Source organism: Ictidomys tridecemlineatus, chromosome 12, assembly GCF_052094955.1.
Source record: "Ictidomys tridecemlineatus isolate mIctTri1 chromosome 12, mIctTri1.hap1, whole genome shotgun sequence".
Taxonomy (NCBI): domain Eukaryota; kingdom Metazoa; phylum Chordata; class Mammalia; order Rodentia; family Sciuridae; genus Ictidomys; species Ictidomys tridecemlineatus.
The window spans coordinates 40,324,363-40,343,155 of NC_135488.1; the positions used below are offsets into that span (position 1 = coordinate 40,324,363).

At 50.6% G+C, this 18,793-nt stretch overlaps 2 protein-coding genes across 2 annotated transcripts in view; both read left to right on the forward strand.

Annotated features, from left to right (window-relative positions):
• LOC144369277 (uncharacterized) overlaps nucleotides 1-1,846 on the forward strand; it is a 27,691-nt gene extending 25,845 nt beyond the window's left edge. Inside the window, exon 12 of the mRNA XM_078028602.1 lies at nucleotides 1,695-1,846. Within this exon, the coding sequence (XP_077884728.1) occupies nucleotides 1,695-1,846 (152 nt within the window). The remainder of the gene's footprint in view (nucleotides 1-1,694) is intronic.
• Nucleotides 1,772-18,793, forward strand: LOC144369276 (uncharacterized). The gene is made up of 12 exons (XM_078028600.1): nucleotides 1,772-1,907; nucleotides 6,740-6,927; nucleotides 7,833-8,038; nucleotides 8,275-8,480; nucleotides 9,550-9,664; nucleotides 11,039-11,154; nucleotides 11,320-11,550; nucleotides 12,634-12,748; nucleotides 15,051-15,151; nucleotides 15,318-15,434; nucleotides 16,409-16,523; nucleotides 18,419-18,793. Exons 1-12 carry the CDS (start codon nucleotides 1,866-1,868, stop codon nucleotides 18,625-18,627), a joined length of 1,761 nt encoding a protein of 586 aa, XP_077884726.1. The 5' UTR covers nucleotides 1,772-1,865; the 3' UTR covers nucleotides 18,628-18,793.

Genomic DNA, 18,793 nt, shown 5'->3' on the forward strand with positions numbered 1-18,793 from the left:
AGACCCTGGACCACATGTTTCAGCTGTGGGACACAGACACAGCCCTGAACATAGGCTGGTCCAGCGGCACTGTGCATCTCTCCAGATCCACACGGTGTGGAAACCGCAGCCATCACTTGGCTTTAGGGACAGTAGCTGAGGTGATTTTCTTTTCTGAGAGATAGGGGACCACGGGTGACTCCCTAATAGACAGATGACCAGAGCCACCTCTGGGGAGAGTCTGGGCCAGGAGGTGATGGGAGAAGAGGAATTCGATCATCTGTTTCCATTTTTCTGTGATTTGGTTCAAGTGGTAAAGCGGTGCTATTTATTAATTAATGGATCAAATAGGTTCATCATTGTTTTAGAGTACAATCAGGTGCCTTCAAACTTTAGGCTACATGGGCACATTTGAGAACGGTTCCAGCCATTCTCTCATCCTTTGGGTCATTCCCCTCCTATGTCCTGTGAGACATTTTCTATGTGAGGCTTTAAGAAGAAGAAGAAGAGAATATTCTGTAAAGAAAACCTTATGATCTGTGCATTATAAAATTGAATGGGTTCATTCAGAAATCAGAAGTTCTATTGAAAGCTCTTTGCATGAGGCAAATAAAACTTATTTTTAGGCATCCTGGTGAAGACAAGGTTTTATCTTTATGTCTCATGTCTGTGTTTTTCTTTTTATTTGTTAGAATGAAATCCATAGGTTGGCAGACCATTCTATCAGATGTGTACCTAGATGACATTTCAATTACCCACTTTTACATGGTAGACATTTTGTACATGAACACTGCCTGTCTGCAACTTTTTTTAAAACAGGACTGGGCTCAGGAGCCCAAATACCAATGTTAGCTGGAACATGTTCTCCAGTTTGGCCTATCTGTCAGTATTCCCTGAGGTCATCTGTTCCATGAGCTTCGTTACTCCTGCTCCCTCACCAGCTTTCATAGAAACCACATGCTGTCTATGAGTCAGAGACACCAATCTCACAACATAGCATTCTTTGAGTATCCAAAGTCCCACTTTTCACTTCGCCATGCCTGACATTGTCGGTAATATTTATCGGCAAATGTGAGATTTTCAAAGATCCAATTCTATGTGCTCCTTTCTCAAAGAGCCTTAGGCAGGGCTATAGCATACATAAATATGAAGGAAAGGCCTAGTTTTTAAAATGTCATCCATTGAATAGTTGACACATGTCTGAGATATTTTTTATTTTGGAGGAGGTATTATTTAATAGGGAATTCCAACAGCTACATGATAGTGAAATGGGAAGTCTTGCATCCATTTTATTCTTTGTGATGATTTTGATGAGTAAGGATAAGATACTTCCTTGTTCCAATGAAGATGTTGCCCACTTCTGTGAATGGATGCACCGTGTCACCCACTACTTGCATATCTGCATGTTGTGCTTGACATTACCATCGTACTCGGCAGGTGGCAGAAAGTCAATACTGAAGTTCAGCTCTGGTGTTCTAGCAGCTGTGCTGCAGATCCTTGGTGTGCCACCTTGTGCAATCCATGCTGCTCTGTTCATGTTCCTATTGACTTCCTGGTGATGAGCATCATGGTCTCCTGGTCTTGAGAATGGCCAAGCATTTCTCTGTGAATGTGGAAGGTGGGCATGTGGAAGGCTTCAGGGAGGAGGGATCATTGATCATGTACTCTAATCCATGTGCCTGTTTAATGACCTGTTTTTCTTCTTGGGTTTTAAGGGAGACACTGCCGTCAAACACTTCTGTGCAGCTGGGAATGCAGGCTTCTGCTTCACCTTGAAGGAAGCATTCATGAATCCTTTCCAGAAGACATGAGAAGAGAGAGTGAGCCTCTGGTAACATGCAGGTTCCTTGCATTGCCCATGGGCTAGAGGAGAGAAGAGTTGCTTCATGAGATTTGATCCCCTTTTTCCTGAAAAGTTCCACACGGAGGTGAGTCCCCAGCATGTTTAGACATCATTTCAGACATCTTTGTTGATGGAAATGAATCACACCCCCTGATGATGTGGAAGAGCTGAAGATGGGTTTGCTATGAATTTTCTATTTCATTTCTCAGGGCCTGAGTCAAGCCAGCCATTGTGCTGTCAGCGCATGAGCTGCTGGTCAAATGTGAGGAAGTGGTCTTGCTTTATGAAAACACCATCCTGAGTCAGTGAGCCAGAGGCAGCCTGCAGTCCCTGTTTTCCTGTAAAGGCAGATTGCTATGGATGGCCTCTGGCCTCATAATGCAGCCCTGCTCAGAGTAGGGGATTGAGGGTCCAGGCAGATCCCAGTTCCTTTTGACCTTTATTGCCATTGGGCCACCCCAGGGTCCTTGGACTCTACCTGGTCTTCTGGCCTGGGTCAGGGGATGTGAGGTTTGGAATCCCCCTCTGTGGCAGGATCCCAGGCCCCCCAGCCACTTGAGGGCAGCACATCCTTCCCTAATTGTGTTAGAGGGGGAGGATTCTCCCGCCCATCCTCATCCATGCTCATCCCTCATTTTGTAGCTTCGCACCTTAGGACCTTTATTCATTGACTTACGCTAAGATGAGTCAATCAGCAGTCTCCCAAGGGTTTACATTGTGGTAATTGACACCGAACATCTGTTTTGTAATTAAACCATTTTGGAGGACACAGTTGAGTGGCATTAAGCATGTTCATGTTGGTGTATAGGCGTCACCACCATGCATCTCCAGAAGTCACGTGGACATACTCTTGCCATCAATGCAGAATTCTAGTGCCCATGAGGCCCAGGAAAAGAACATTGTACTTTATCTTTTTATGAACCTGATAATTGAGAATCTGAGATAAGTGAAATCCTACAAAATTTGCCTTTCTCTGGACACGATCATTTTCAAGGGATGCAGTTCACCCCCACTCGTGGGCATATCAGGTCCACTGCTAACTCTGCGGGTGTTTCAATTGCACTCTCGGTGACAGTGGTGACTGTGTGCACATGAGCTGTGTTTCCAGCTGGGATCCCAGGATCTAGGGTCTTTGGTTCCACGCAGCCTATAGGTTGCCTGTTCCTCCAGGTGTCTGCAGGCCAGTGGCACGAAGGCCCTGGGCCTGGTGGTTTCTTTAGGTGAGTGCAATACGTGTCCACAGTGTCGTGGGACATGATGGACTATAAATAGAAGCAATGCCTGGATACTCCTGGGATCTCAGTAGGCTCAGCCTGTGTGCTGAGAATTGTTGTGACCTCCTAATTAATGGGTCCCCAGAATCCCAGAGAAAAGGGCAAGTCCAGAGCAGTGGAACCTCACTGTCTCTGAGAGAACTTTTGGGGTGGGGGGCCGGGATACATTGATGTGAGGACGCTGATGCAGAGTCACGTGCTCCGAATCCAGGTAGAGGTGCTCAGGAACAGCCTGGGCTGGCACGTGGGTTCCCCACCTGCACACCTATGGAACATCTTGGGGCTCTGATTAGCACAGCAGCCTGACCACGTGAGGGCATCTGCTGTCTCTGCGTACAGTGAGCTGGGTTTTCTTCACGTCCCTCAACAATTCCACATAACACCAGCTCTGAACCCAGAGTCCTGGGCCCTTAGTTGAGGCTCCATCAGCTCCCACCTCTCTCTACCTGACAGAGCCCTCCTGGCTCCCTCTGCACTCATTACATTGAAGATGAAACCCTGGAGGGTGGGACTTCCCGTCATCCAGAAGTTCCCAAACACATTCCACTGTTCCCGGAACTCAAATGGTTGGGGGGGCCACAAGCACCCTGGCATCCATGTGTGGGAACCATGGTAGTATAATCAAGAAACAGGAAGGAGAGGGGTTGGACTGATCAGTACAGATGGCAGGGCCTAGTACAGAGTGGAACGGAGAGTTCTCACCCGGGGTGATTGTTGTGATGTGCACAAATGCTCTGCTGGTGCTGGGGTGCCCGCATGGTTTCTGGGGTCTTGAAAGGCTACAGATGCCCACAGAGTGTTCTCAGATGCACAGTGGGAGGCCCGTTGCAATATGTACATGTGGAAGAAGTAGGAGACCCCCTTAGTGTGGAGGTGCCATCTAGAAGGCAGCCTCACTTCTCTGAAAAAGTTGATTGGAAAAAAAGGGTCCGTACCTGTGCCCAAAGGGCCATATATGCTCCTGGAAGTTGGTGGTGGAAATAGTTCTCCATCCATTAATCACTCCCTCACTCACTAATGTCCTTGTGTCCTTGAGAAAGGCTCTCCCTGTCCTGGTTTTCCTGAATAGAAATCCTCTTGCCTCTTGGGTGAATAGGGTTATGGGTTGTGCAGAGGGTGGTGGTTTACTGAGCATCTTAGAGACTGTCCTTTATGGAGCCTAATGATCCCAACTGGGGAATGAGGCCAGGGTCCTAACTGTGGTTAGTGTGAGGACACCATGGGTTCAGAGAGGGAAAGAAGGACAAGGGAATCTCAGATGTCCCTTCATGGCCCCTGGAGTTAGAGGACTTACCCCTTTGCACCTGGGATCAGGAGACCTCATTTCCTCGAGGACACGCACACTCAGACGTTAATCTTGAGTGTGGGTTCCTTTCTGGGGTCCAGGGCTGTTGTTAGCCACCAGGAATGACAGTGCTCTCCATGCTGAGTGGAACCAGTTTTTGCCAGGAAAGAGCCCGTGGTCACGCCTTGTGCAAAGCTTCCCACGCCAGGGGCTCCTATCCCTACATTCCTGTCCTGAAAGGAAACCACTCAGAGGCAAGGTGGGTCCAACCACCTCCCATGTGTTCACTCATCACTGTGTTCCAGCATCACCCCAGTTCACAGTCCTGATGGGATTGGATGTGGCTCAGAATGTCACCTTCATGAGCTCTACCCTGCCACAGCTGCAGTTCTGCAGTGGGAGAAACTCAAAACCTCAAAACACATGCACATGAAAGAAAAGAGCAAGAGCCAGAGCCCAAACAGGGCCACACGTGGCAAGGACAGCTGGAGTGCCTAGGTTGGGACTCAGAATGATGTCAGTGGGGTGGCATTGCTGCTGACACCAGCATGATAACAGAGAGCCAGCCCTGCTCATTTTGCGGAGCAGTGTGTTGGGGAAGGCAGAAGAAATTGAGAGGCAGGATTGAGTTTGGCCCTAGGAGGAGGTTGGGTAAAAGGCCAGTGTGAGTTGGAGGGCCTGGGCAGATAGAGAGAGGCCAGGGCACACCCCAAAGCCTGGAGACTGCACTTGATGTCCAGGGTTGTGAAACACCACCTCCCCTCTTACTCACAACTGAGAGCAAGGGGCATTGATGAGTTCAGTTTGTGTGTGGCTGCATCCAAGGTGGCTCGGCTAGGCACCTCTGTTTCCTTGACTCAGGAGGCTGGGAGTCCAGGCTCCACTGAGGCTGGGCTGGAAGGATTGGACTCTGAGTTTATGCCTGTGTTCCTGGTAGGATCCATGTTGGCTGAGCCTCAGTGTTTTTGCAATGAGAGGATGGGTGACTGTCATGTCTTTATCCCAGGACACACTTGCTAAATGGATTTGTTTGCTCTGGGGAGGAAAGAGAGAGAGGGGAGTGGTGCTGGAGACAGGGATGCAGACAGGGGTCATGGACTTGGCATAACTCAGTCTTGGAGGTGATATCCCATCACCTGTACCCACTTCAATTCCCATGAATCCAGAGGCTGAGCCCCCTTGAGGTGAGGGGTGAACCGGTTCTGGGCAGCAGGATGCTGTGGTACCTCGGAGTCTCTGTGAGACCCCAACACTAGACACACTTGGCCCTTTTGAAATCTTAGGAGAAGCCTTGGGAAGTTGTATGGCAGAGGGGAGCAGCCTCTGCATCTCAGTCCCCTCCAACTTGCCATGGTGTAGAGAGGGAACTGCAGCCACGATGGGACGGACATTGGCCACGTCCCTGTGTGGGACACAGGCCTGATTGAGTTGGCGTGCATTCTTTGTCTCTGCCCTTCTTGTGATTGTCCCATCTCTACATTTGTGCTTTAGCCACCTGTGAGTCCCATCTCTGGTTTCAGAGAGAATAGAGGGTGTTATGGGCCAATAGACACAATAAACCCTAGAGATTAGATGCTACCCTACTTTCCAGAAAAGACTGGGCACAGCATGAGTTGCACAATGATGGGACCAGGGTCCAAAAGCTGCTGAGAGGGAAGGACTGGTTGTGAATGCATTTTTGAAGGCTCCAAGCTGGAACTCTAGTGGCACCAAGCAGGGCAGATGCTGGTGTGGATGTTTGGGTAGTTGTTGGTGAACACCTGCGCACCTGAGATGTTTAGGCATGGAGAAGAAATCAGCAGCTCATAGGGCTTTTGAAAGTGGTCTTATGTGAAAAGAGGCTCAGGTATGGGCACAGGAAATGACATCATTGCCTTGACAATGGATCAAACAGAACATGGAACCCTGGTATCCAGGCACCCACTTAACTGACCAAGCCATCCGAGCTCATTTGGTTGGAGAAACTGGAGGGAGAAGGATGTTCTCCTGTGGTTGCAAACAATGCCGAGCCTCAGGCTCCCAGGAATCTCAGGGGGGCCAACTAGCCCTTTTGTGGATGCACTGGGTGAGGCTTCATCTTAGACGCCAGAGCCTCTGGCGATTGTCGCAGAGGAGCTCAAGAGTAACAGTGAGTAGCACAGGGCAGGTGAGCCCAGCAGGCCCTCTAATCTGATCCCTGATGAATGGCCCAGGACTCCTATTCTGACTGTGTGTGTGTGTGTGTGTGTGTGTGTGTGTGTGTGTGTTTGTACTGATGGGAACTGTCCCATTCTGCTTTGACTCTAGTGTATTGGCACAAGTCATTTTTCTGTTTGTCACCATTTCCATTTTAAACCAACATTCTTGGTCCCAACCCAGGGTGAAAATGATGAGAACACGGAGGAGCCCTTCAGGGTACAGAGCCTTGAACCTTACAGGCAGGACCAGCTTAGGAATGAGCTCCTGCCTGTCATTTGTGGGAGGAACCTACATTTCAGCAGCAACATGGGGTTAATCTCCTGGGATTCCATCCCCACCCAGCAGGTGCTGGATCTCTTGTTCCCAAGGTAAGCACCAGACCACCAAGCCCAAGTGTGTAGCCCCCTCATGCCTGGGTCTTGGGGCTGCCATGTACCTCTCAGGGACCCAAAGGTTTGTGATACCTAATGACATAGAGGACCACACTCATAGTGGAATGTCAGTCCCAAATGGGACGAGTCCTGGAGGTGCCTGCCACAGCCTTGCAAGGGGAGTGAACTCCGCTCTCAGGCAGAGAAAGCATCCTGACTCCAGCTGATCCACAGAGGTCCGTGGAGCAGTCCCCACACACTGGGCACCACTGGTGTGATATTGGCTTTGTGAAGAATGTAGATCTCTGCCAGAGGTGTCTCAAAACTCAGGCCTTGGGAAAAGCACTTTTGGGTTAATAAAGACATGTTAATTTCCATAGTGGGACAGAGCATCCTAGCTGGGACATAGCTGGACAGGGGCTTTGGACATGGCGGCTCCCACACCCAGAGATATGTGGGAATCAGCCGTTTGGGCTCATTCACTGATGAACATGGAGAAAGCACCCACTGTGTGAAGACACGTTTCCAGTCACGTTTCATAATTCATTGAAAAATAGGGTGCAAATGACTGCCATTTTGTCCCTTTTCATGGGGGTCAGCCTCAAACCGCAGGTGCCATGAGTACATATCCTACATGTGACTGCATCCCTGACTCCATGGGGCATAAGTGCACGTTGTCCTCTTCAGTGACTATGGTGGACCCCTGGACCAACTTCAACATGGAATGGGCTTGGGGTCAAGAGGGTGGGCTCCTGTTTCCAGAATAGGGACCTGCAAGGTGATTTGACTTGGGAAGGCTGAGGAAAGACTGCTCTCCCCAGTGTAGGGTCAGAGGTTTTCTCTGGAGGCCGTGGTGAAGGCAAGGCCAGGGTTTTGCTGACTCCACACCTTCCTCCCCACAGTGCCTCACCTTCCTTCCTGGGGACCTGGGTGAACCTCTACTCCGAGGCTTCCCATCAGCCTCCAGGCTTTCTGAGTCTGCAGCAGCTGCTATCCATGTGGCTCCTGCTGGGAGGCTTGAACCTGGAACACCAAGCACACCACCTCCTGGCCGCAATTGAAGATGGCAAATCAAGCCAGGCAAAGCCTGAGAGCCAGGTGGACTGTGGTGAGTACCTAAGGGTATATGAGGAAAGGTCCGACTCTTGTCCCACTGCAGGGAGTCTGTATGCCTGGTGTTGGGCTGGAAATTAGGACAAGCCTTTGTCCATTCAGGAAGTGACCCCAGTCTGCAAAGAGGTCCTGTGTGGGCCAAGGGCCTGAGTTCTTCCTGGCAGCAGAGTTATTGTCTGTCTGTGGGAAGGTCAGGGCAAGGCAGTCATGTTGGCATCTTTTCTCCTCTAGCTACAAGCTCAGTTCCTGTCACGGCTCCTAAGCCAACCCCAGAGCCAGAGCCTTCTCCCAGGGAAGGGGCAGAGCCAGAGTCCAGGACATCAGGGGTCTCTACTCGGTCTTCCCCAAGGCCCCAATATAACAAGCGGATGAGAGGCAGGTGCCTCATTCACGTCTACCTGGAAAAGGAAAGGACAACACAGTATAGGAGCATCCTGGTGAGTCTTCGAGCAGGGGAGTCTCCTGGGAGCCCACAGTGGGGAAGACCGAGTCCACAGCAAACACTTTGGACTAGGCCTGTCTTCTTGAACTGGAGCTTCTGGAAGGTCAGGAAGGAGAGCAGAAAGTGAGCAAGAGAGAGGCGGGAGAGCAGCAGCATGCCAGGTCTGGGTGCGAATGGGCCTGCGTGTTTTGGGGTGTGCAGGTCAGAAGTGCAGGAGTGCTGGGTTCAGAGGAGGTCAGAGAAATATCGAGGGTACAGGCCATCCTCTACTGACCTTGGTATTGAGGAGGAGTATATTGAACCGTGGAGGTTGAAGCACAGGAGTTGGCAGTCATTTTCTTGTGTGTGGGAGGGGATATGTTGCTGGTTGAAGGGAAGGGAGCCATTGTAGAATGATTAGGGTGGGTAGGTGTGGGTCACAGAGAACTGGGGGCCTTGGAGGGGCCCATTAGTGTCCTAGTTTGCATGTATGTGAATAGAGATTTAGCGGCTCTCTCTGCAGAATTTTCCTGGGTGTGGAGTATCCATCATGAGACTCTGGTGTCCACTTCCAGGGGAGCTATGTTGAACCACTGCACCTGCTGGGTCCGAACCTCCTGACACCCTAGCAAGCACTGACACTCTCGAGCCCAGCAGCTTCCATGCCTATCATTAAAGAGTCCTAGTGTGTGTTGTGCCCTGGCTGTCAGGACCAAAGCAACTAGGGTTTGTGCCTGGTCCATACAAAAATGCAGCTGCATCCCAGACCAGAGCAGGGATATGGAAGACCACTGGACCATTCCTCCCATCTTGATGGGACTAGAGTGTGTCTGTACAAAGCCTTTTGGTCCTTATTCCCTTGTCCCTGTAGGGCATAGCAGGTTGAAGCAAACTCTTGTACCAAGATTGGACTAGAGGCTCATAGGAAGACCCCCACATGATCACATGAAGGCCTCAGGTAGCAGGGTATCAAGATGGTGCCCTTGTGTTGAGAGCTCACTTGTCTCTGATTGTCCTTGAGCACTGTCCTCTGGGTAGCTACTCCCAAATTCCCTCTCTGATGAGCTTTCTCCAACCCTGCTCAGGTGACCTGCCAGGACAGGGCTCCAGTCATCATCCGCAGGGCCTTAGATGCATTCTTGCTCCAGCAGGAAAACCCAGAAAACTACGAGCTTCTGCAAATTCTCTTGAACCATCAGAGTAAGTGGAACCATCAGAGGGTAGGGAGCAGTGAGTCACAGTGGGCTCACGATACCTGGGAGCCAAAACACAGTGTGCATTGACCCAATGCCCAGGAAGAGTATTGTGGGACTTGTGCACAAAACAAAGTGTAATGATGGGGCATAAATCTGCAGGTTCTTCATGTTCCCCAGGGGCTGCGGACCTGCCTAACATGTGTTCTTTCCTTGGCCTGAGGAGGCATTGCAAAGCTATTATCCACAAGGGGCCAAGAAGAGAGGCTTCTTTGTCTTGTGTCAAAGAAGACAGACAACCACAGGGTGCCTACTTTGGCGACCTTTCCTGACCTAGTTGAGTACATGAGAAAAGCAGTTCAATGAAGAATCATTTCTGGTTTCCAATCTTTCTATTCATTGCAAACTGAGTCCACTTAGGACCAGAGGCCATTTCTAGAGAGAAGAGTGTGGTAGAATAGAACCCTTCACAGCTTGTAAACTCTTCTTGGAGAGAGAGAGAGGGAGAGAGAGAGAGAGAGAGAGAGAGAGAGAGAGAGAGAGAGAGAGAGAGAGAGAGGGAGAAGAAGAAGAAGAAAGAGGAGGAGGAGGAGGAAGACGAGGAGGAGGAGGACAAGGATGAGGAGGACGAGGAGAAGGAGGACATGGAGGAGGAGAAGGAGGAGTAGAAAAATGAAAATAAGTTGAAGGAGGAGACCATGAATAAGAAGGTCAAGATGACTTTAAGAAGAAGCATGAGGAGAAGATGAAGAAGAACAAGAACAAGAAGGAGAAACACAAGCCGAACAAGAAGTATAACAATAAATTGATTAAAAATGTGAATGAGAATTATACTCATGAGGAGAAAATGCAGAAGTGGGGAACTCAAGAGAAATATATATCTCTGGATGGCACAGCCCTGCTGTGGACATCCTCCACCTACACTCAACACACCTCCAAACCATACCCCTCCAATTAGTGTAGCCCTGTATGAGTGGATGAATCCACTGGCAAGGTGGAGGCACCCACCATCAAGTGCTTTTCCCCAAACCCACCTGTGATCATTGCTGCAGTGGGGAGAAAACCTTGAACACATGAGTCTTGGGGGACCAATCTATATACAAAGTGTAGCTGTTTGTCTTTGGTGGGTCCAGCGTGAACTAAGAGGGTCTGGGGTACAAGGGGCTATTTCCTTGAAAGGTGTTCCTGTAGGGGACCTCCTGTGCATAGAGGGTCCTCAGGGAGGAATCAGTGGGGAGTCTTTGGTGCAACAGTAGCTGGATTCGGGGGCTCTCAGGTCTGTGTGTGAGACCTGAGCTGGCAGAGGCTCTCAGTTGTGGGGGATGTTGGGTAGTGTATTCCTTGAGTGTCACCTACCACGCCTCTGCCCCTGCCTCTCCAGAGCTGAGGATCCCTGCAGATGGAAACGTATATTACGCCCTGGATGGCAGAGTGGATTATAACTTTCTTCTTCGGGAAACAGCTGCCAGCAAGTTGTTTAAAGTCAAGCCAAAGGAGGTAAACAGCCACCTTCTTCAGTCTTTACTCCTGGTGCCACTCCACATCCTCCAAGGGAACAAGAACCTCAGGTTCTGGATGGATGTTGTAGAATGCCCACAGGGCCAATGCCAGGCTGGGTGGGGTGCAGGTGCTGGGCTTTGCTGATGTTGTCATCCCCCACAGTTCTTGGAGCCTTCTGTGGCAGTGGCATCCAGGATCCCAGCAGCTGTGAGCAGCAGCTCTGCGGTGGCTGCAGGACCATTGCCCCAGGCCTCCCAAACCAATGAGTGGTGCATGAGAAAAGTCGCCAGTAGCAGCTTCTCACTGCTTCACTCCAGCGAGCAGGTGGAAGACAGCCGCTTTGTCCACGTCCTCCTAGAGGGACAGAGCCTGAGGGAGACAAAGCGCATCCTGGTAAGCCCGACAGCAGGGCTGCCTCCTGGGTGTCCACACAGTGGAAGGCAGGAGACACAGCTAACCCTGGGGCTGTGGTGGGAAATTAAGAAGAGAGAGGTCAGTCTTAAGGGCTTGACCTGAAGGGGGAGAGCCTCAGCATGCCCAGCTGCAGCGGTGAGTGGGCCTGTGCATTGTGGGTTTGGCAGGCCAGAAGTGCAGACGAAAGTGCTGTGGACAGATGAAGGCAGAGATATGTCCAGGGTGCAGGCTGCAGTGCCTAGAACTTGGTATTCTCAATGAGTGAGGTTGGAGCAGAGGAACTGGCAGTGACTTGTCACACGTGTAGGAGGGGGTGTGTTCCTGGTGGCAGGAAAGAGAACCTCCTTAGCATGACTAGGTGTGGAAATGTGGGGTCGGGATCACCTGGGGGGTCATGCCACAGCTTCGGAATGTCAGTCTTTGCATGTATGTAAATACAGAACTAAAGGGGTTCTTGGCAGAATTTCTATGGATGTGCAGTAGACACGCTAATGCTGCAGGTGTCCAGCTGCAGAGGAGACATGTTCAGTGACTGCCAGTGCTGAGTCAAGTACATCATTAGAACCAGACCCGCACCGAGCTTCCAGAGCCCAGGGCCTCTCCAGGCTATCATGAAGCACTCAAGTGCACACTCTTGTATCTGAGTCTGTTTTGTGTAGTGGCAGTCAGGACCAAAATTTTCAGTGCATCTGCCTCTTCCACCCACAAAGGCAGCCTGCATCCCAGAGCACACTTGGTGCACAGATCCCTGGCCCATTGCTGTCATCTCAGTGAGATGAGAGTGTGTCTGCGCATAGGCAGTTTGGTCCTTTGACCTGAGTGGAATGTGGCTCCCCAGGGAGAGGGGAGATGGCAGGTACAGGCAGATATTTGTACCAGGATTGTTCTAGTAGCACGTTGCAAGAACCCAGGCGGTATATGGAGGACACACTCAGGTAGCAGGATAACAAGATTGTGCCCTTGTATATGTAGCTGAGATTTCTCCTGAATGTTTGACCACAGTCTTCTGGGTAGCTCCTCTAAAATCCATTCTCTGATGACATTTGTCCCACCCTGATCTAGGTGACGTGTCAGGAGAGGGTGACAAGCCTCATCCGCAGGGCCTTGGACCAAAATTTGTTGCAGCATGAGGATGTGGACAACTTTGAGCTGCTGAGAATGATGTCTCTGCATGACAGTAAGTAGGACAATCAGACAGTGGGGAGACATGATCCACAGTGGGCTCAGGATAACTCACAGCCAAGAGAAAGTGGGCCTTGGCCCTAAAATAGCCAGAGTGTGGTGGGCCTGGTGCAGGAAACCAAGTGCAGTGATGGGCGTGTCCAATGTGGAGGTGTTCAGTGCGGCCCCAGGGGGCTGCTGGACCTCCCTAAACGTGTTCTCCCCTGGACCTGGTCTGGCAATGCAAAGCTAATATCGATGAGGGCAAGGCAGAGAGAGGCTCAATCCATCATCAGTTTGGTTTATGGCTCACTGATAAGGATGCCTTCAAATGAAGAGGAGCAGAGCATGGGTCCTGATTGGATCAGCATTGCTATGGACGGAAGCCGCACAGGTCCCAATCCATGGCCAGGATATGAGAAGTCCTGCCTACTCAAGAATGTCAGGATTGCAGCAACTGGGAACAGCACTCAGTGAAGAGGAAGTCAAGGCCAGGGGACAGCCTGTTTGGGTTCTTTTTGGAACAATTCCAAGTCCTCTGTGCCTGGGTGCCCATCTCCTGAAGATATCAGAATGGCCAGGTTATTATTCCTTCCAGCAACAAAGAAGGGCATCTGAAGAACAGAGGCCACAATGCTGAGCTGTCCACAATGCCAGTGCTCTTTCCTTTCTTGTGAGCCCGACACTCCTAGCCTCCACCATCCCAGCCTGTCCACAGTAGAACCCACCCTCTGTCGGGCACGTAAGTGAGTTTTCCCATTTTCACACACCGCCTCATTTGAGTTGGCTCTGTCTCACACATGAGGAAGACTGAGGTGCAAGGAGCTGGGCAAGGGGCAGTGTCTGCGAATCTCAGGGACTTGGGAGGCAGTGCAGGGGGATGGGGATTTCCAAACAGTCTCAGAAACTTAGGGAGACCCTGTACCCAAGTCAAAAGGCCTGGGAATGGTCTCAGTGCTTAAGTGACTCTGGCTTTATCCCTAGTAAAAAAATAAGCCAGTCAAAAGGAATTACCAAACCGAGAATCTACAAAGGTGATTTCAGAAACAGATTTTCAACCCAAGCATCAGTTGAGAGCAGGCTCCAGACCAGGGGAGGTTTGTGTGTAACAGACGTCAAAAGGGAGGACTACGGGGGGCCTGGAACCCATTAGGTGTGATGGCATCTATGCCTTATGGCAGGAGGGTGGCAGTGATGCTGGCCCTCTCCTAGATTTTGGAAACCTTGTTTTCATTGGGGAAGCTTTATGGAGGTGGAATCTATTTTAGCAATCCTGGTCCAGATGAGGTGCTGACTACCACAGGTAGAAGCCTATCCAGAATGCGGTGTCTGTTATTCAGTCTTTCCTGACTGTGACAATGACAAAGAAAGGAAGTCACTTGTCTTCGGTCTTGGTTTCACTCCTGGCCATTGATTGAGAACTGATTTCATCTTGGACTACTGAACGGAGGCTGCATCTGGGCAGAAGAGTGTGATAGATTTGAACTCCTCAGGACGCCCCACCATTGCCAGAGAAAGAAGGAGAAGGAGGAGGAGGAGAAAGAGACACTCCTGAGTGGGGAGAGGATCACACGATAAAGAGCAGGAGGCAGAAGAAGAAAAAGAAGGAGGTGAACAGAAGGAAGGGTGGAGGGAGATACACAAGAAGAAGAACAAGAAGGAATCATGTAAGAACAGGAAAAAGACCCAGAAAGAACTACAAGAAGATGCAGGACAGAAAGAAGAGCCAGAAGTAGAACAAGAACCAGAATAAAAGTACCAAGAAGACAGCTCATGATGAGAAACAAGGGGAAGGAGAGCGATGCTAGAAAACAATAGAGTTCTCCAGGGCACCACCCTGCTCAAGTCCTCCCATGTCCATGCCCAACACACCTCTGATGGATACCACCTCCCCTCCGTGTATTCATCCATGAGTGGATTCATCCAGGGCAAGGGGATGAATTCGCCCACCATCCAACGCTTCCCTGAATGCCCATGTGTGAGCATGGCTGCCCTGGGGAGAAAGGCCTAAGCACAGGAGCCTTTGCCAATCCTGATGCAGAGCCTAGCAGTGTCCCTTTGGCAGATCCAACCTGCACTGAGAAGTTCTGGGCCCAAGGTGCTGTTTCCATTGCCAGGTGCTCTTTTGGTTTAGAATCCTGTACATCATCTTCTCCAGGGAAGAATCACTAAGGGAGTCTTTGGTGGCACTGTAGCTGGATAGGAGGGCTCTCAATTCTGGTGCAGGCTCGCCCTGGCGGAGACTCTCAGGGGTTGTGGGTGTTTTGTGGTCTAATCCTTGAGTGCCACCTAACAATTCTCTCCACTTTGCTCTGCAGAAATCAAGGTCCCTGACCACTCACTGATGTATCTGTCCATGAATCCACAAATCAAATATTATTTCATCGTGAGGAAACGCCGCGAGGTCAAGGGAAAGGAGGTAAACACCTACCTTATTCAAGCTGTACTTGTGCTGCCATTCCACTGCCACCTGGGGAAATAAGAAGCCTGAGCACCTGGACATATGTGCTAGAAGCCCATAGAGCCAACTGACAGGCTGGGGTGGCTTTCTGTTTCTGGGTTTGCTGATGTTCCATCCCCCACAGTTCTCAGAATCAACCTGCAAGTCCTCCAGGCCGCTTTCCCACAAGCAGGTGGGAGACACCTGCTTAATTCGTGTCCACATAGAAACACAAAGCACAAAGATGGCCAAGACTGTTTTGGTAAGCCTGGGAGCAGGGGTGTCCCCTGGTGCTTACACCTGGGTGGGGAGCAGACACTGGTCCAATACCATGAACTACTCATGCCCTCTTGAATTTGGAGCTTCTGCATGATCAGGAGGATAGATGGGAATCAAGAAGGAAGAGGTCAGTGTGAAGGGCTGGAGCTGAGATGAGGGAGAGCAGCAGCTTGTCCACCGCCATGTCTGAGGGAGTCTGTGTGTCAGGTGGCAGCATGCAGTCCAGAAGGGCAGAGGCAGGTATGGGTGACAGATGAGAACAGGCCAGGACCTAGGTTGCAGGTTCCTCTGTATGGGATGCTGGCCTCTATGGAGCAGGACACCAGTATGAGGTTCTGCATGTTCCTTGAACAAGGAGCTGAGAGGGTCTCTCTGCAGAGTCAGTATGGATGTGGAGCAAGCACACTAAATGTCCAGGTAACCCAATGTTTACCCTTGGCGGAACAGGTGCCCTCGTACACCCCAGCCAGCACTGAGCCTCTGGAGGCCAGGAGCTCTCATGGCTATCTTTCGTCACTCCTGTGTGTGGTCACGTTCCTGGGTCTGATTTGGGCCCTGGCAATCCAGACCAAAGCCTCTAGGTTTTGTGCCTAGGCCATTCCCAATGCCGCCTGCATCCTCGGGCAGACCTAGGATCTTGGAGGCTATTGTCCCATCCCTCCCAACTTGTGGGATGAGATTGCATCTGTATGCAGGTAGTGGGGTCCTTTCACTTGGAGAGGAGTGCAGCTCCACAAAGAGCAATGGCAGGTCCAGGAAGTCCTATGTACAAGGATTGGGCTAGTAGCCTATGGGAAGAGCCCACGCGATGAGCAGGAGGTCAGCCTCAGGTAGTAGGGTCATGGATGTTGCCCTTGTATTTAGAGTGGAGGTGCCTCCAGAATGCCCCTGCCCACTGTCCTTGAGTTGTCACTTCAAGGCCCATTTCCTGAAGGCCTCTCTCCCATGCTGCTCCAGGTGACCTGCCACGATCGGGCTCCTGTCGTCATCCGCAGGGCCCTCGAGCTATACTTGCTTACTCAGGAGAAGCCGGAGGAATATGAGCTGGGCCAAATCATCTCTCACCGTCAGAGTAAGTGGGACAATCAGATGACAGAGAGCAAGGGTCAGGATGTGGACTCAGGTCAACTCTTAGCACCAAAGAGTAGTCTCTGACCCCCAAGAACACTCCAACAGGGTGTGTTGGGCTCGTGCACAAATCCAACTGAACTTCTGCTGGTGTAAGCTCTCCAGGTGTTTTGGTATACCCCAGTGGCTAGTGCGGCTCCCCACCAGGTGCCCTGCCCAGGACATGAAGACGCATGCAAAGCTGACATCATTGATGAGTGAGGAGGAAAGCCTCTTTCCAGGAGCAGTATGGTTCTGTGGTCTGAGATAGGAGTGGTTTCAGAGGAACATGGGAATGCATGGGCTAAAGATGGAACTGGCATTTTGTGGACTGAAGCAGTAGGATTGAAAGCCTTCTGTGTGACCAGAAAACCACTGCCTGGGCAGAGCATTGCCAAGATTCTAGCAAGCAGTAACAGGATGAAATTGGGAAGAAAACACAGCCTGGGAGACAGCTTGAATCATCTGTTTTTGCATAAATTCCATGGTCTTCCGCACCTGAGTCCACTAGCCAAGGAGTGATCCCAATAGCCAGGTTATGATCCCTAACTAGAGTCAGATGAGGGCTTCCTGAGCACGTAGCCACAGAGCTCATCTGATAATAATGTCAGCGCTTTTTCATTGGTTGGTTGGTTGGCTTTTGTGAGCCAAACACCTCAGCAGCCATTATCCCAGCCTATGTACGCTGAAGACCACCATCCCAATGAGTTCTAGGATCACTTGTCTCCTATCTTAACCTTCTGTTAGGTTAGTAGAGTCTATGGAAGAGGAAGTCTGTCTGAGGCCTTGGTAGCCTAAGAAATTCATAGCAGAGATCCCCACATCCAACCCAGAAGGGATGGAGAACAGGCTCTAGGTTAGAGGAGGGCAACAGGAAAGAGATGTTCAGAGGAAGGAGAAGCTGGCTGTTGTATTCCCCCACTCGGGGTCATGGCACCACTGGGCCATACACCATGTCAGAGGGAAGCAGTCCCTTTGCTGGTCTTTGGAATCATTGTTCTCAGGAGGGCAGCATTTGGAATGTGGCCTCCATTCTCAGAAGCCTGGTTCACATGGAAGCAGGCTCCACCAACGCAGAAGCGTGGCTCTAATGTGGTATCCGTGCTGGTCAGCCTGTCCTCACCGTGGCCATACTTGAGGAATCCTAGGCCTTTTCTCTGGGTTTCACAACTTTCTCTTTGGTTGTGCACTGAGGCTGTCCATAAAGCTCTAGTGTGTGGCAGTGGAGAGCTCCTCAGCCCTTGCCACAAAGGCATAGACTGGGAGAGAGAGAACAAGGCTGAGAGAGAGGGAGAGAGAGAAAGACGGAGAGGAGAAGGAGGACCTCTACTTGGAGAATGAGGATTCAGTGGAGCCAACAGGGACAAGGTACTGGTGCCCAGGGCGCACTCCTGTTTACGTCTTCCACCAAGCATGCTCAACCTTTCTTCCAGTCCCTCCCACCTCCCAGTAGTGTATTCATCTTGAATGAGAATTGCATGTTGACATCAGAGCACTCACCATCCAATGCTTCCTTCCATACCCACCTGTGAAGATGGCTCATGTGGGGTCTGAATCTTCGGCACTTTTGTGGGAGATTTCAGATGCAAACCCTAGTGGTGTGCTTTGGCAGACGCAAGAGGACCTGGGATGTTTTGGAGTCCAAAGCCTTTGGTAGGAACAGACATTAGGTCTGTTGAAGTGCTCTGCCTAGTTCTTCCTCAGGGAGGACTGTGGAGGCTGTCTTGTTGGTATTGGTACTGAATTGGAGAGCTCTCAGGTGTGTGGCTCAGTTCGTTTCTGGCACAGGCTCTCAGATGTTGGGGTGTCCCAGGGAGCACCTCCTGAGCCACCTTATTTTGTACACCCCTCTCTCCCCAGAGCTGAGGATTCCAGCGCAGGCCAACGTATTTTACGCAAAGAACCCTCACACGAAACCCAACTTCGTGCTGAGGAAAAGGAGCCTCTCCCAAAAGAATGATGAGTGGATCCAGCCTCAACCTCCCTCTCGTCCTGCAAAGAAGAAGGCTGCAGCCCTCCTGAGGATGCTTGCAAAACCATTCTGCTGCTGTGTGCCTGGGCGGGGCTGAGGCAGCCCAGGAATATTTACATTGATTACTATTTGCTTCAAAGTTTGAATCTATAGTTTGCCATTGTCTTTGACCTTGTTTAGTAACACAGTTGTTACTCTATCCTGTATTTGTTGTTCCCATTAATATATTATTATTTTAAACTATATATGTTTTTGTTACCTGA